Raw genomic sequence first — 18469 nt, 5'->3', positions numbered from 1 at the left:
TCCTGAATTTTTCAATTCTTAAAGTGTTTTAAAATTTGAACAACTTATTACAAACAAGGAATGGCAAATTTCTGATGGGATTTTTTTTATATAGATTTTTATTTCCTGTGACAAGACTAAAAGAGAACTACAGCAATAAATATAAAGAACATTATACAAAACAGAAAAAAGTAAAGATTAAAAAAAAGATTTGGGGATGTTAATCATGTATAAAACCATCTAGTCAAAATCCTAAATGAAGTATTAAACACCACATTATATGTATAATGTTTATTAAATGTAATGCTCAAAAAATATTTAATATTACTTATGTTACATAATTTAACGAATGTTAAAAAAGATAATGACTTGAAAAAATCCTTTAAATGATGCAAGGTAATAAAAGATTTTGTTTTAAGACAATTTTTATTAATTATTTATAACTTAGTACATGATGCATATAATTTGTAGATTAACTTATTGAGTAAATTTACTAAAAAAACTTTATAAGTATTATGATTTTATGGACTTTAATCCTAAGATTTTGATGCTTGTCTTGACAAAAATCAATTTTTGCCACCAAAATCCAAGTATGTCTCGGATATTTTTAACAATTAAATTACTAAAAACTTTTATTTCTCAATATTAACAAGTTTTTCCCAATCACTTATCATTTAAATAATAATCTCAAGAAAATCTCTCTTTTAAAAATGAAATTTAGATTCTTAAAATTAAATTATTGATATAACTAAATGTTTAATGGACTTTAATTCCTAAGATTTTGACGCTTGTCATGTCAAAAATCAATTTTTGCCACCAAAATCCAAGTATGTCTTGGATATTTTTATAAACCATTAAATTGATACAATCTTTTATTTCTCAACATTAACAAGTTTTTCCCAATCACTTATCATTTAAATAATAAGCTGAGGAAAATCTCTCTTTTAAAAATGAAATTTATATTCTTAAAAATAAATAATTGATAAATAATTAATAAAAAATAAATAATTGGTTAATAATTGATAAATAATTAATAAAAAATAATGAACTGTTCAAAAATTGTCTCTTTAGTTAAATCTATAAAGCTCAATAATAAGTATTTCATTCGAGTTATTTTCTTTCAGAAGAACAATTGATATGCACCAGTATTATGTATTTAGATATGAATTTTTTTGTTAATCAGAAATGCAGTTATAGTGAACAATATTAAAAAAATTATATCATCTTTTTAAACTAATGCTCCCTATTTCCTCCACTATTTATCGACAATATGATCAGATTTGCCGGTTGTCTGTACATGACTTAGGATTAAATTTAAAAATTAAGAATATACATCTACTACTGCAACAAAAGGAACAAGTATTTGTGTCCTTCGCATTCAATCTGCTCACTTATCTTGGATGCACAATTCACTTTCCTGTTTAATGATTCTTGCATCCATGAGGGCACATAGTGCATCAGGTGAAAAGGAGTGAATAAAACTGTCTATATATGCATGGTAGCACAACCTTTTCAACTTAAAACCTAAATAAAATGGAAATAATCTATTCTGATATGCAACTACACAGAAACTTCAATAACTCAGAGCAGTATTGGAAGTTCGAAATTCAACAAAAAGAAAATTTATTTAGCTTGTTTATCACACTTTGTATTCTTTTTATTTCATATTATTTTATTCACTACTTTTTTTTTTTACTGTAAATTTCTCTAAATTAATATTGGATATGTCAGAGTATGGAATACTGACCAATAGCAATATTTTCCAATAATAAACTGCTTTCAGTTCCTCGAGTTAATCACATTTTATTCTTTTTATTTCATATTATTTTGTTCACTACTTTTTTGACCGTAAATTTCTCAAAATTAGTATTAGATATGTCAGTGTATGGGAAACTAACTGATAGCAATATTTTTCCAATAATAAACTGCTTTCAATTCTTCGAGTTAATCACACTTTGTATTCTTTTTATTTCATACTTAGCTGCCAACATGGATAGAGAAAAATTCAGAAAATTTTACGAAATAATATAAATTTTATGATAATTGTTGTATAATGTACTAAATATTTTACACAATGAATTTTATAGTCATCAAAGTAGAAAAACTGCAATATTTTCCAGTTATGATTGACAGTAAACATACTTGAAATGTTATGTATTATGTGTACTCATAATTTCGAATATAATAGGCATTTAATTCATCAAAGATTGTTTAAAATTTCTTATTTATTAATTAATATAGAGTACTGAATAAAAATAAACTGAACATTTTAGAACAAAAAAAGTTTTGAACTTATCTCTATAAATGAAGTTTGCTTCATTATGTATTAGCAATACTTAATATTCGAGCAAGCAAGCAATAATCTGTACAAAAATCCTATTTCAATAGGGATTGTCTAAGGAAACTTACTAAATTTTAAGGAATTTTCTAATTTGTACAAGAACCAGGAGAAACTAGCAAAATCCAGTAGAGTTGGCTGCTATGTATTATTTTATTCACTACTTTTAATGAGTTTTGTAAGTCTCTCTAAATTAATATTAGATATGTCAGTGTATGGAATTAAGAAGCAATAGCCCGTAACCGCTAAAAAAATGTCCGAGTTGTGAAAGCTGAGCAATGATTCTTTACATTAAAAAAAAAAATTATAATAATTATCAATTACCAGGCAATGGCCTTATAACAAGTGTAAGGGAACAAATTTATTCCTTTCTTTAAGGCAATTGCCCACGTTCTGTGAAGTTTTTTTAAAAAAAAATAAATTTTTAAAACATTTTATGCTTAGTTATATAAAATGGGATAAAAAATGACACAAATAAGAAAAATTATAACAATATATTTTATAGTTTCTAAAATTTTGTTGAAATTAGGTAAAAAATTAGTGATTTTTAAGAGTTACGGTGGACACCCTCAACTTAGTTGTGTACAATAAAATACAATTTCCTTTGGAATATATATTATTTTAACCCTTTTCTGTGTTCTGAATTAAAAGTTAATCGAAATTTTAAAAATTTGGTAAAATATGCCCAATTACGTAGAAAAACAGCAAAATAACGATATATTTTTAAAGTTTTTTGGATTTACATAGCTATAAAATAATCAAATATTGAAATAAAATTTTAGTTCTAATTCAGAACACAGATAATATTATTTATAACAGTGTTACAAAATTGCATCATAAAATTCCTAATAGTTTTTGAGAAATAAGGTCCAGTGTGAATCGAAGTGTATGGAAAATAATGCATTCATTTCTTTAATAACTAGTGTAAGGAAAAGAATGCATTCCTTTTTACTTTTCTTTCTCCACCAGTATAAGAATTTAGTGTAACCATTTTGAGAAAAGCATGGAATTTTGCAGTTGGAAATAAACAATAAATGCATCGTCTCCCCTTTATTTTTATTGTGATAAAGCATCAATGATTGCTATTTTGACATTCCTAGGGTTTCTAGAAACTCTTATCATCAGTCATTGTAACCATAATAATAATAAGATCAAATCTGTAAATAAATTTCATCACCTATTGGATCTTTGTCACCTGTAATTATCAGTTGAAATCTGGGTAATCGAAATGCTCCCTACAGCTTTTTCTGTTTTGTATACAGTTTCTAGCAAATGAAACTTTGTAGGGAGCAAAAGTGAAATTCAGATTTCAACTGAATTTGTCTATTGTAAAATCAGTAAGTGTTCAAGACAATACATTGTTTTATGAGTGCCATAGTGCAATTTTGTGTGATATTAAAAATAAATGAATTTGAAAAAATTGAACTTTCCTATCACTTATTTCTTTGACATAAAATATATTTGAATTTCAACCTCGATTGCTAATGTCTTTGACTGTGAATTCAGTGCTCTGAATAACTTAGTTAAAAAAAATTCGTATAAACAAACTGGGTAACAGCAGTTACTGAGCTAAAGGGGAGATAGGTTTTTTAGTTAACTTCTCAAACAAGCACATCGAGTCAGCCACCATCTTGCCAAGCACACCAAGTTAAACGCAAAATTATTTAATAAGGAAAAAATATCTATTTCTGAGCCTATTGAAATTTTTAAATAACCCATGTTGAATAGTTGATGAATTTTTGGATTTAAGACTATCCAATGTTCAACTCAGTAACTGTAACTTTGGACCCAACTCCGGAGACAAAAAAAACTCCAGGATTAAGCATTGGAACACTTGATTTTGTGGATGACCTTTTAATGAAATTGCTTCACATTTATAGTAGATCGAAACGAAAACCTTCCAAGGTTAGCCCAACCACAAGGGCTTTTAACCCATGATACCACTCTTGGGGCAAACCAGTAGCAGAATTCAATCACCTAATTGTGAGGCGAGCAGCGTGGCTTTTAAACTTGATGATTTTGAAAAAAAATTACTAAAATTTTTTTAGTTACAATAGTTTAGGCAAACAAAAATACCATATCGACCCCTAGAAGCATACAATGAAAATTCCAACCAGGGTTAGCTATGCAATTTTCAATCCTTAAGCTCTGCTCTATGTTATCTCCAAGTTAATAACCTTGTAACTATTTGAAATCATTTTCAGTCCCACCTCAAATATCATGATCAGTGATCAATAGACACATTATTCAGTTTTAATCAAATTATCGAGTTTATTTGTTTTATAGTTTATTTGTTTAATGAGTATTTCATTTAGATTTAAAATGGCAACTTGAATATATTTCAGGTTTTTTGAATATGTTTATAAAAACTAGGATTTCTATTTAACTATTCAAATACATCCAGTGTTCGAATTTCTTTTAGCGTGTTGCATGCTGTGTACCCATATTCGGGTGAGAGCAAAGTTTCTGATCGGGCCGAGTCACCAGTAATGGGGCGACGCTTATTCGACTACTTGCGAAGGATATTCGTATGTATATGAAAAGATATTTAACAGGAAGTAACAAAACTATTGAATTGTTATAAAAGTAGTACTAAAATGATTTATTAGGAAAATTATAGTGAGCTTCGTAAAAGCTTTTTTGCTCACTGTTATTTGACTCACTAAGAAATAAGCTCTCCATTTATCTTCTTGAAATTTAAACAAATTAGAGTAAAATTTTAAGTTATACTCCTCTTTACACGGCAATGATTCAAACTGATCGTGTAAAGTCATGAGATGAGAAACAAATGCGAAGCAACAGAGACAAACAAACAGAAAATTGACAAACAGAATTCTCTTAAATTGAAGCTTATTTTATTTATAAGCAATTTATCTTTTATTAGCATAATGTTTTTATGTTAAAAAACTTTTATGTATGAACATAACTAACACTTTAAATACGAAATTCAAAGAGAATGATTTGTAATGAAATAATCTAGAAACACAATATATTTCATAACAACACAAAATCCCACACATCAAACATTTAAAAATTCTACACGTGTTACCAATTACTTAAAAAAATCACTCTTTAAAATTTAGTTTTTATTCAAATGATATGAAAATGACAAAACAAATATTGTAATAATAAATTTGTCGTTACACAAACAGTTTAATGTGACAATGATTGTATACAGTACAGGTCTTACACTTTCTCCGTCTTAACAAATAAACATATCTAGACTCATCACAGCATTAATACCTATGCCTCCGACTACTTCTTTTTCTAAAAAATAAGAAAATAGAATTAAATGATGTATTTAAACCAATTCAATCAATCTTGCTTATAGAACTAAAACTATATTATGCCAATTTATATATTTTCATTTGTGCTTTATTCACATTAAGTTTTTGCTTTACTATATACAATTTAGAAGTATTATCATTATGCAACGACAAATAGAACATGGTAATAGAAATTAAAATAAATAACTAGATCAGGCTTTTTTTTCTTTATTTAACACCTGATTAATTCAGACGGTTTTACAAGTAAGACACATAAAATTATTTTATGACTAAATCTAACATGGGTTTCAGGTTTTAGGGAAAAATCATTCTAACTTTCTTGCAATTATAAAATACAGTGCCAGATTATCCGAAACCCAATATACAGACTTAAATCTGAATTGTAATAACAATAAATTGTAATGAGATGATTTAGTTCAGATTACCAACTATTTTCTGCAAAACACACAAAATAAACAAAAAAATAATTTGTTGATAGTACAAATATAAAATTACTTTTTTAGAGCTCCCTTGACGAATGCCCAATTCACATGTATCTGCTGACCAAGCAAATCTGAGCCATTTAAATTATCTAAAGCTGCTTGAGCCTCCTTGTATGTTTCATATTCTACAAGGGCATAACCCTGAAATAAAAAAAAATAAATAACATTGTTGCAACCCTTTATTAGTTGACAAACAATTTCAAACATAACAACTCAATGCAAACTGTTAAGAAACTTCTAACAGGTTTCTCGCTCAAATAGAAGAATAAAGGTAGGAAGAAAGGGCATTAAAAACAATAAATATGTATAAATGAGAGAAGAAGAATTTTTTTTTTTTTCTTCAGCAAGCCAACACAGGAAACTATAATTGTTGCTATATTTCCGCAATCTGTGAGCAAATAGCAAAATAATAAGAACTCAATAAATTTTTTAATCAATAACAGGAATAGATGATTGTAAGTCCATCTATTATTCTGATCTGGATTCTAGCAACCAACAATCTTTTTTTGGTTAAAAGTTTTCTAAGTCATAATACAAAGCAGTTTGACTGACTCTGCATGCCAAATGAGGATAACAGTAATTCTGCTCAAGGAATGCGTTCAGCGGGAAATATTGACGCTAATATTGCATGCTTAGGGTCCACAAAATCTACCTTTCCGGCTTTTCAGGAGTTTGAGCTCAAAGATGTAAAGTTCCCTGATTTTCAGGATAATTTCCAAATTGTAGGACATTTCTTGGTAACATAACACATCTTTACAATATATAAAGCATACCTGCTAACATTGGAGAAATAAAATAGTGGAGATTTTACTAGCGACATTTTTTAGGTTATGAGTAAAGTTTTGATACATCATGCAGAATCATGTAAGTCAAAAAGAGAAATTCAAAATCTCTTTTTGCTTGTTTTCAATTTAATAACATAAAACGTATCAATACTTAAAAGGTTAAACTTAACAGAGCTAAAATCTTCTATTTAGTGTAATATAAGAATAAAAAGAGAGATTATTTTTAAATAAAATAAGACTTGTATTTAAAAGATGTATACTTTTAGGAATCCAGTTCTTCTATCAAGATTGAGGTGTAGATTCTTAATTTCACCGTGTTCTGAGAACTTGTCGTAAACATCATCCTCTTGAGCCTCTTCATGGACTCCAGTAATAAACAAAATCCAACCTTCTATTGCTAAAGGAAACGAAAAGAAAATCTACTTATTTTGACATGATTACATACATATAAGTAGAGAAAACAAGGCTGGCATTCACTACAAATAATAAATTGTTGAACACTCAGGATTGTATTGGTTTTAAAGATGGAGACTAACTAATGGTTTGAAATATATTCAGATATATATGCGTAGAAATATATGAATATAATGAAATATATGCGTAGCCAAATATTTCAACAGAAAATAAGCAACTTTGAGTACTTTATAAGTGCTCAAAAAATATTTTTAAACACTATATACATTAATAAAATACAAAATAATATTCAAAGACTATACATGAACATGATAAAATAACTAGTTTCCGACAAAGAACTCTCTTCTTGATTATATTAGCTGTTATAAAATAATCAAGAGATTTTTCGGTTCAATATCAGAGGGTGGAAAATGAAGCATGAAATAGAGAATGCTTTGCAAAATGCAGAGTTGCACATGAGGGTGCAATAATCTCACCAAACCTAGCTCAGCAGACGTACACGCGGACTCGCAAATATTTCGACAAACATGTAATGTGATTGGCGGTTTCATACGCTATGGACCGACAGCACGGCAAAATAGATTGTGGTTGAATGAGTTGTGAAAATGTTGAATAGAACAATGCAAAAAGCACACTATTGCATAATACGCAGCAAAAATTGACATGGTAAAAAAAGAAATTTCATTTTCAAAAAGGGAAAATTTAAGCACTTTTTAAAAGCACTCAATGAAAATAAGCACTTTTTAAAAACGCTATGTACCATAGTTTTGTCTAATATGAAGTTAAACTAGTTTTGATTGCTGAAAAATGGGTATTCAAGTTAAACAGTGGATATATATAAAAAAACTTAACAGCCACAATGAAAGTAAAGTCCCATAGCATATGTCCAATAGCAAATGAGGAATTAATAATTAAAATTCATATCATATGTAATGAAAATGAAATCTTCAATATAGTTAAATGAATAAAATAAATTACATCTTTGAGGTCCCGGTTCATCTGTTCCATCATGATCCATTGCCTCATAGTCTTGCAATTCTTCTCTGGCAGTGCCATCTATAAAACAACATTTCTATTTTAATAACTTTGCAAATAACAAAACATGTTTTAAATCATAAAAATACAATCCTAACACAAGTACATAAAAACAAAGAGTTTGAAAAAAAGTTCTCTTTTTGAGTTTAAACCAGGATTTTTTGGCTTACTTAAAAGAAAAGGCAAAATAATAATTTGAGCTCTAAATTAAAAGTATTCTATTGTATGGTATAATCATGATAATTAATATAATAATATTAATATTATCAATAATATACAATTAAAAAATAACCACTTTCCTTCCACAAACATGGAAGTTTACCCTAAACATAACTTAATTTCCTTCCATTTGTAAATAATGAGTAACCCCTTTGTTTGTCAGTATAGATGAAAGTCTCATACTTTAGAATTTAACACCATTAATTAACTGCATTCAGTTTACAACAAACAGTTACAATCATATTTAATTATTAAAATTATCATGCTGTTTTTACAATTAATACAAACTTTAAGGAGAGAATGGAAAATTTAAGGTAATATATTTTCAAATCAAACAAATTTGAAAATATTAGAATAAAAGTAAAGGTATATTTTACTACTTATGATTTTTGTCATTTTCTTAACACAATGCTGCATTATAGCATATCAATATTGCAGCATTAAATAATATACTAAGATAAAATTTTTCATGAATTTTAAATATTGTCAATATATTTTAATTATGCACTTTTATATAGGCATTGTATTTTGAAAATATTAGAATCAATAAAATTATAGCGCACACAGGCAACAATAGTTAGTTTAAGCTGATAACAGAAAACATTCTAAAAATAAAATATGAAATGCAGAAAAGTACTCCATTCCCATTTATGCTTTTGATTGTAGCAAGCATAATGAATGTATGCTTGCTACATATAAAAAGCACAACTAACAAAGCACAAGCTATGGATAGAAATTTTATAATATATGGTATTTTTAATTGAAATATGTTTAAATTACATTCATTTAAACATAAAAAGTTTAATGAATTAAAAATATTTTATTTAAGAAGCAAAATGATGTGTACATGCACCATTTGACAAATCAATTGACAAACCATCTAGTTGAATGTTAGTTATTTAAGAAATTTGATTTCACTTCATTCTATTTACAGAACTTGCAACTTTAATACATCATAGCATATGAATAATCTGAAATTGAATAATTAAACAGTTTCAAAAATTTGTAGTTGCCAATAACCATTTCAAGTTGAGAAACTAGAATAGTTAAAAAAAATTTCTCAACAGAAAGTGTTTATTCCAATTCAAATACTAGCGTTTATAGATGTCTTCAAAACCCTTAACAATAGCAGAAAAATAAAATTAGTGAGAAATAACAGTGTTAATAAAAAAATATTTACTGAAATGTTGTCTTGATGCCTCTTTCACCAAAAAATAGATAAGAAAACATACAAACTTTGGAACTTAATTGTTTTTTTAATTGCATTTTTTTTTTTTTTGTTGATAATTTTAAAAATTTATCTGAACATAGGAATGATGATGATCTATATTATTTAAAAGAATTATTAGGGGCAATGCAACTTGACATAAAATTTATTCATGTTAATTACTTTATAATTATGTTCTTGCAAAAATTACCGTCTAACTTTTAGCAATGAAAAACTAATATTTAAAAGATTTTTATGGGAAAATTTATTATTTTTTTCTATTTTTATAGGTATAAATCACATTGGTTTAAACCAAAAAAAAACATGTAAAAAGTTTTTGATTTCCATGGAGAAAATAAAAAGAAAGAAAAAAACTAACTCATATCATATATAAAAACTAATTATATAAGATACATAAAAAAAACTACATTCATTCTTAACCACAGAGTTATGATATTTATTTTGAATTCTTTCAACAAAAATCAAAATGACTTACCACCACCAAATCCTCTGCCTTTTCGTTTCTTCACTTTTTCTTTTAATTTTTGAACACTTTCTGCCAAGAATAAAAATTACAAAATTTAACACACAGAAATATAACTATATAACATTATTCAAAACATATATTTAAGGAGTCAATTTTTGACATTCTCAATTTAGATTGATTCTACTGTAAATCCACATCGTCTACAGATTTTTTTTCCCGGCAGTTGTTGTCATTTCTTGACTATTCCCTCACAATTTTTTCAATTCTGATGTAATTTATATGACGTCATAGCTAAGGAATTTCATATTTTAATACTAACTTTTTCAAATGTTTGATTCGCAACAATAAATTTCAATAATTTTTAATAAGTCCACATCATTTTTCTAAATTGCTTTTTAGGCAATTATTACAATTATTTATCATTTTTCAATTAATTTTGACATAAATTTTAAAAATTCAGATATGTTTAAAAGTTAATATTATGACGAGCAACATTTCCAAAATTTGAATCTGAGGAATTAGTTAAAATTATCTTTAAAAAAAGCTAAGATTTTTTTTAATGATAAAATTAAAAACTTTGTATATTTTAGGTGTCTGAAAAATAATACAAATATTTACGAACAATGCCCTTTCTTAGGGGGAAATAGTGCCCTTTTTAGCTTCTAACACCCTGCCCTTTTAAGGTCTAAAATGAACACTGCAGATGCAAAGTTCTTGTTATTCATCTTTCACTTTGGCTGATAGTTGTACATTCGTTTATTGCTGAAAAAGAAAATGGCAATGGATGACAGGATTGGAACAAAGTTTAAACAGCAATTTTAGTAACAAATAATATGACCATGTTGCAATAAAGAAGAATATTTCCTTTTGTAAAAGTTTATTTTATTTTTGTAACAAAACAAAAATTAACCTGCAGCAGTGGCTGTATTAATCCTAATGTTGTGGGCTTTACAGTTTTATTATAAAAAATCAGTGATTCTGCTTATTTGGTCAAATATAGCAAAAATGTTGAGATGCAAAAAATAATTTGAGGCATGATTCTTTAACGAGGGAAAAAATAATGTGTCTGCCGATTTATGTGAGCAAAACTATAACACTCTAAATACACATAAAAAATTCTTTTCTTTCATAATTAATAATTGAAGGAGATAATAAGAATAATTCTGAGTCTTTTCCTTGGTGCATGTGTTTAATCAATCCTAATTAAAAGCTTCAATAGTTCAAATAAAATATCTTGATTTTAAATTGTCTGTTTCATCGATCAATAAAATAAATAATATTATGAATGAGAATATTAATAAATGGGTAAAGAGGTTGATTGAGAATGAAAATTCATATTTTAAATAGGGACCTACTTTTAGTAAAAACTATGTGAGAACATGGTCTGTATCATTTTTATAGAATTTTTTGAGACATATCGCATTCATAAACAGTCTCACTGTAGCAATAACTCAAATTTAAAAAGATTTTTAAAGAAAAATTTGCCATTATTCAATTGGTATAAATAAATTACATGCATTCAGTAAATAACTAAAACAAAAACCTAAGATTTGTATTTTGTTAATAATAACAAAACTCAGTTCGCTTCGTTTAGTTAAACCAGCACATATGTTGAAACCAGTCACCTATGATCCAAAACGCTTGAAAAAGTCATAACTCCGTACAACCACGACTCACTTTACTTATTCTTATATTTTTAACATGAATTCAAATTGATGGCTTTAGGTATTCCATCTTAAAAGGTAACCTTGCCCTTATCTTTCTTTAACATTCATGCTTAAGGATACTTACATTAGTGTTATTATAATTCCTAACTTTAACAATTAATTAATTTAAGAAATAAGTGCGCTTTACCTAATTCATAAATTTGAGGAAACCCGTAAGCAAATCACAGTACTCGTACGTACTTATTTTGATATTTTCATTAAACAACGTAAGCCACAGAAAAAAAAAAGGAAAAAAAAGAGTTATTCAGCTGTTTCTTTAAAAGGACAATGTTTGTTGCACAAGAAGAAAATAACATAACCTATACATCACATGTAAATATTATTTTATTGCATGAAAAATTATGTTTTACCTTACAGATATCCATTGCAACTAAATGATTGAACTGAATTTAATATTATTGAAAAATTAAAACAATACTAGTAGGAAAATGTCCCCATAACTGGCTTAAGAATATGTCGTAATTTTTAAAACGAAAGAAAAAAAGGACTACTTACGATCTCCTTCAACATCAACTGGGAACTCTTCACCACCTTCGTCAATATCTATAACATCCGATGAGATAGACATTTTTAAAGATCGATACAATTTAAAAACTATATTAACTTCACCTACTTAAAACGTTTGTTTTCATAAATACGGCGAATTGGAATTGAAGTTACAGTTAAGGAATACACTTTGTTACAGTTGCAGTGAACATTTTTTAAAAATAACTTTCCTTTATTTTATACTTTTGTACTAAGCTATAAGCAACTAAGTAGTTTTCATAGAAAACTCGTCGGATAAGTCCTTGCATAAGCAAAAAAAGAAAAGTTTCGAATTTCAAACAGGATTTTTGTTTTACAATCGTCATCTGTAATATTCTCCGCCATCATTTCTAACAATTTTCTTCTCTAGTTTTCTCAAAGGAAACAAAATGAGTTCAAAATCACTTTCAGAAGACGAATATAAAAATCTCTTTGAAATATGCCAATCAAATTTATCAAATTCCTATTGTCCTTATAGCAAATTTTCTGTTTCTGCTGCGATTTTAAGTGAAGATGATCGAGTATTTACAGGTAACTTACTGTACGATTACTTTTATTTGAATTTTTGTAGGAAATTTATTCACCAGTACTATTTCATTTTTTTTCATGTTAGTTAAAAACTCGTATGAACGAAATAATTAAATAAATGTAATTAATTTAATTAAACCATTAATTAATTTGAACTTAAAATTAATTAAATTACATTGAAAAATTAATTACTTTTTACATTTATACGAGTGTTCTTGGTAGTGTTCTCGAATATTTCATATATTATATATATTTTCCAGTTGAATCAGATTTTCACCATTATTTTGTATAGTAGGTATTAGAAAAAATTTATAAATCATTCAAAGGCTTCGAAATAATAAAAAAAACCTTATCATAGAGTAGTTTTCAAAGATAGGAAATTGTGTTTGTTAATTTTAGTAATTGTATCCTTTGAATTACAAGGAGATAACTTTATCTTTTTAAAAAATGATTTTAATGAGATCCAAATATATTATAGTCTATTATCTATTTCTGATTTAAAATATTTACTGATAATTTTGTATGAAGAAGCTATATATATGAAGATTTAGCATCTTTTTATGTGCTGTGGCATTGCCAGGATTTTGTTTAAGTTGAGACCTAACATTAGCTTCAGAGGTTTATAAATATTTTAAAGAAAATGAGATAAATAAGCTTCAAACTATTATGGATAAGCATTAGGTTTTTCAATTTTTTAAAACATTCCATAAAAAACTCTTGATATAAATTTTATTAAGTAATTACAAGTAATATTTATAAATCCTTTTTCTTTACTGTTTTTTTTATTGATAAATATAATTTTGCAGCTAATAAAATGAATTCTTCTAGGTGTTAACATTGAAAATGCATCTTATGGTTTGACAATATGTGCTGAAAGATCTGCTATAGCCAAAGCTGTCACTGATGGTTGCCAAAAGTTTAAAGCAATAGTAATAGTATGCGGGTAACTTTTCTTTGCACATAGTATCGAATTTTAAGGTGAAGTTTTAATGTATACAGAGATTAATGTAATAATGAATGCAAAGATAATAGTAGTGGGTAATTTTTCTTCGCACATCGTATTGAATTTTTAGGTGAAGGTTTTATGTATAAGTATGCGGAGATGTTCACAAATTAAAAAAAACACCCATCATTTTAAAATTGAGCATTTTGTTTTAAACCTACCAAATTAATTAATTATCACTCACATACACATATATATTTGCCATTTATATATTTAGTTTCCAATTTATTTTTCGTTCAAGTTACATTTTCCACATATTTTTATATAATTGGTTCTTCGAATGTGAATAATATGTTGTAGTAAAAATCTAACTTTCTAAATGCAATAATGAAAACTACTCGTATTATTCAATGAGAAACTAGTGTGTGACAAACAAAGTTCCTATCTGTTTTGCCTAGAACCTTATGTTTGGAAGGTTAGTTTAGTTCAATTGACTTTGTAAGTTACAGTATTAATTTAAATATAGCATAAAATTGTTTATTGCTAAAACTTATTTATGCAATATTTAAGGCTTAGTCACTACTCACAATTAAACTTGTAAGCTCCAAAAAGATCTCCATGAAGTAAACTTTTCACTCCGCTTTTAAAAAATTGCATGAATAATGCGCTTAAATAATAGGTGAAGATGAGACAAATATATATCAGTGACTCCGCTTACCCGCTATAGTGCATCAAATACGTCAAAAACCATAGACTCGATGCAAAAATAAAGTCACGGCTCATGGGGTGCAAAAAAAGTACAATTTACATGGTCGTAAAAAGAAAAAGCACCACAGAATTGCTTTGATCTGGTAAAAATTAACCACTATACTATGCTTACCTGCTATAGTGCATCAACATTGTCAAAAACCGTAGATTGGACACAAAAATGAAGTTGTGACTCTTCTCATAGGGTGTGTCATTTTCAGCAGAAAAGTACACTTTACATAGTCAGGGAAAAAAATAGAAGGACAACAGAATTGCACAGAATACCAAAGCCTTTTATTTTAAATTACAATTTTAAAAATATTTATTTTTTTACTACCCAAGAACAACTGTATAAAATAGATTTAAGATCTTTACTATTTGAAAATATAATGTACATAATAGAATTAACTTATATTTAAGTCCATTTGCAATTGTTAGTGCAATATAGTTTTTGAATTCTATTTCCCTTCATTGATAATAAAATTTTTTAGTTACAGAGTTTTTTTTAGCTATGCTATAAGCATATTTCTAATTACAATTGGTGCTATTTTTTTTATTCATATTCAACTAATATAAAACATTTTATTTACTACTAAAAATGAGAATTGTTATGTTGGTACAGAAATAGTTAACATTGATTTGTACAAAAGCATTTTTCCGATTTATCAAAAACTTAGAAAATGCATAGTAAATAATTTTTGATAAATGCATTATTCAACTATTATTGCTGAACAGTTAGTCGTTTTAAAAGTAAAGATATATGACGTGAACTGTCAGAACCGTTTGTGTAATTATTTTTTCCCCATTTTGTCGGAATACTGTAAAATTACTATTTTTAAGCCAACATATTTAGTAAAATCTTTTTTGCTGTATTACTAAGATATCATATTAGTTATGAAGATAATTTTTCCATACGTAATTTATATAATTTTCAAATGAAATACTTGATGTGTGAAAACAGTGAATAAGTTCTTTCCTTTTTGCATTGAATGAGTTGATTATTTTCTAATAATTATATTTTCACTGAAATATGTATAAATTAATCTACTTCAAGGATTACTAACTTAATAGTAAAAAAAATTGTGTACTTCTTTCAGCAAATGAATTGTTATTTTTCTAATTGAATGGATTTACATTATATATATTTTTTTCTTAACATAGTTAGACAGATTTTAATATACAGATACTATTTAATATACTTTCTCACAAGGCTTTAAACATAAAATTTCTTTGAGTCTTGAATTTTAATGTTGATTTAAAGGTTGTAAGCTACAATTAAAAATGTCTAGATGATGCAAAAGCACTTGAGACTAGTTATTTATTGATGTCGAGGAACATCACCAGAACAATAAAAAAAGCTTTTGATTATGCAATATTTTTATATCTCCATTGTGACATAATTTATACAGCAATAAATTTTCGAATGTTATCTTTTTGACATAATTTACTGTTTTTTCAGCTCTAAGAGTGATGAATACATTGGACCTTGTGGAGCATGCAGGCAAGTTCTGGTGGAGGTAAATCATAGAAGGAATTAATTCCACTGCATAATTAACTATCTTCTAAATCTCTATAATATTTTCTTAAATAAACCAAGCAATAATTGGGATCTTTATAGTGTTAAAACAATTAATTTGTTTCTCACACAGCAGTGTGTTATTAAAATATAAAATAATTTCATTTTTAAATTTTAATAATATACCACTATGTAATAAACCAAAGTAATTTTCCCTTGCTACTACCTTTATCTGAAATACTGGATTGTTATTACAAAAAATGCTCTGCATTGTTGTAATTAATGCATAGTTTATGCATTATCATTAATTGACTAGTACAATTTTTTTTCTTTTTCATGTAAAGCATTAAGTGTAAATTTTAGTTTTTTTTTCTCCATTTATTTCATATTTACTATTTCTTTAATCAAAATAAATACATGTTATTTGATTTCTTTTTATCATAATACAATTAGAATGATAAAAAGAATCTGATACCATTGCCTAATGCTTTATTTATTTATTTTTCTATAAAAGGTAACATAAAACTAAGACTTATAATTTTCAGAAAAAAATAATTTCAATTATAACAGTACTGTGAAAGAATAAACTCAAATATTAAATTAACCCAGCAGTTTATTAGTGATCCAGAAATATTTTCTTTTACTTAATTGATTGTAAATTAGCTAATTTTTTCCCCATTAAAATATTCATTTTTTCCTAAAATCATGTATTTTATGAATGCTATGAACTCTTATTAAACAAAGCTATTTTAGTTCTTATTAAACACTATTTTAAGGAAAGAATTCTGCATACATAATTTTTATAAGGTTTCAGTTTTCAAGTTTAGATTTTTTTTATTTTTATTTCTGCAACATATATGATTTTTGTTAAATTTAAGGAGATTACCTTAAGTATGTTTCCATGTTTAGAAAATTTTTTAATTTTATGAATATTCATTAATTATTAAAGCTGTAAATGTTAAACTAAACTCTAAAATTTTCTGCTTAAAATATACCTATCTTTTTATTGTTTTCTGGTTAAAATATATTAAGTTTGTTTAATTTTGTTTCAGTTTGGCACAGATTGGGATGTTTATTTGACCAAATCAGATGGTACATACACTAAATGTACTGTTGGGGATCTTCTGCCATTTGCATTTGTACCAGAATCTTTAAGAAAAAGTTATAACCATTAGCAAGTTTATTTATTAATGATTTCTGCCATTTGAAGTATATTTTATATACAGACTTGAATAAAAACAAATATTTTTATAAAGTAACAAAGTATTATTTATTTTTTATAGCATTATTTACATATAAGTCACCACTCTAATAGTATTATCACAGTAGAGGATGCAAATTAGAAGTACTATGTACAATTTTCATGGCTAGGATTGACTTTTGAGATTTCACCAAAATGGGCACCTAAAGATACAAGTATAGCAAAGTTTATTTTAAGACAAATTTGTAACATAACATAAAAATATGTTGTAATAAGCATCTAAAATAAATTAATTTATATTTTCTGAACTACATTGAAGAAGCATATTATTTACTACTAGAGCATTTTTAATTAATTGAAGCACAGTAATCTAAATGTTCTAGTAAATACACATTATGTTATAAATAATAGCTTATTTCTAATCTCTTAATTTGTATAAAAAAAAGGAATTTTATAAGAGAATTTGAAAATTTCTAAGCAAGTTAATATAAGTAATTAATAATAAAATCACATGACACAGAACACTTCAGAAATATTAGGATAAAAGCTTTGAAGATCTAGATAAAAATTTTACAATACATTATTGGATCAGCAACTATATGATACAATAGAACAGAGTAAAAAATAAAAATTCAATTATAATTACTAAGTAACTTTTAATAGTTTGACTAATTTTATTTTTTTGTAACAACATGCAAAAAAGAAGTAAAATGTAATATTTTCCAAAAACTGTATGCAATCAATTGGTTTTATGGTTAAAAACGATTTTTTTTATAAGTTATGTATTTCAAAATAATTTGAAAAAAGAAAAAAAAAACTGCTACAGAATGATGAATTATACAAAAAGAATATATATAAATTACTTGCTGCAGTAATTAAAAGAATATAATTAAAATTACTGCTACAGTGTGATGAATTGAACAAAAGAATAGAAAATAGTGTATAAATATTTGTTATCAACTTTTTAAATGAATCTTAATCAAATTGTACTAAGATACAAATTTTAAAAGCAACAGCCTTTACAGCAGTTTTGAAAAAGATGATTATGG

The 18469-nt window shown here is 26.3% G+C and overlaps 3 protein-coding genes across 3 annotated transcripts in view; 1 reads left to right on the top strand and 2 right to left on the bottom strand.

Annotated features, from left to right (window-relative positions):
- Positions 1-5382: 5382 nt before the first annotated feature.
- tsu (40S ribosomal protein S12 homolog tsunagi) lies at positions 5383-12638 on the bottom strand. The gene is made up of 6 exons (XM_016051639.3): positions 12456-12638; positions 10243-10302; positions 8264-8341; positions 7132-7268; positions 6100-6227; positions 5383-5584 (listed from the first exon to the last, which is right to left on the bottom strand). Exons 1-6 carry the CDS (start codon positions 12526-12528, stop codon positions 5554-5556), a joined length of 507 nt encoding a protein of 168 aa, XP_015907125.1. The 5' UTR covers positions 12529-12638; the 3' UTR covers positions 5383-5553.
- An 86-nt stretch (positions 12639-12724) lies between these two features.
- On the top strand, positions 12725-17482 carry LOC107439156 (cytidine deaminase). Its single transcript, XM_016051645.3, has 4 exons — positions 12725-13016; positions 13842-13956; positions 16163-16220; positions 17272-17482. The coding sequence occupies exons 1-4, from the start codon at positions 12875-12877 to the stop codon at positions 17392-17394; spliced, it is 438 nt and encodes a 145-aa protein (XP_015907131.1). The 5' UTR covers positions 12725-12874; the 3' UTR covers positions 17395-17482.
- The window catches only part of mTor (serine/threonine-protein kinase Tor), a 105322-nt gene continuing 104317 nt past the window's right edge, over positions 17465-18469 (bottom strand). The window contains exon 58 of the mRNA XM_016051467.2: positions 17465-17623. Within this exon, the coding sequence (XP_015906953.1) occupies positions 17608-17623 (16 nt within the window). The 3' untranslated portion in view covers positions 17465-17607. The remainder of the gene's footprint in view (positions 17624-18469) is intronic.

This window comes from Parasteatoda tepidariorum, chromosome 9 (assembly GCF_982258835.1).
Source record: "Parasteatoda tepidariorum strain Cologne lab strain chromosome 9, Ptep-v5.0, whole genome shotgun sequence".
Lineage (NCBI taxonomy): Eukaryota > Metazoa > Arthropoda > Arachnida > Araneae > Theridiidae > Parasteatoda > Parasteatoda tepidariorum.
The sequence above is the reverse complement of the archived record's forward strand: the minus strand, read 5'-3'. Positions and strand labels throughout refer to the sequence as shown.

Bases quoted from the DNA above. Each gene is read 5' to 3' on its own strand.
- tsu (XM_016051639.3), bottom strand. From the start codon at position 12,528: ATGTCTATCTCATCGGATGTTATAGATATTGACGAAGGTGGTGAAGAG. The intron at 7,269-8,263 runs GTAATTTATTTT...CGTTTCCTTTAG, and splicing joins TGAACCGGGACCTCAAAGAT to CAATAGAAGGTTGGATTTTG. The intron at 5,585-6,099 runs GTAATTTTATAT...CTTATTTTTTAG, and splicing joins GTCAAGGGAGCTCTAAAAAA to AAAAAGAAGTAGTCGGAGGC.
- LOC107439156 (XM_016051645.3), top strand. From the start codon at position 12,875: ATGAGTTCAAAATCACTTTCAGAAGACGAATATAAAAATCTCTTTGAA. The intron at 13,957-16,162 runs GTAACTTTTCTT...CTGTTTTTTCAG, and splicing joins GCAATAGTAATAGTATGCGG to CTCTAAGAGTGATGAATACA. The intron at 16,221-17,271 runs GTAAATCATAGA...ATTTTGTTTCAG, and splicing joins GCAGGCAAGTTCTGGTGGAG to TTTGGCACAGATTGGGATGT.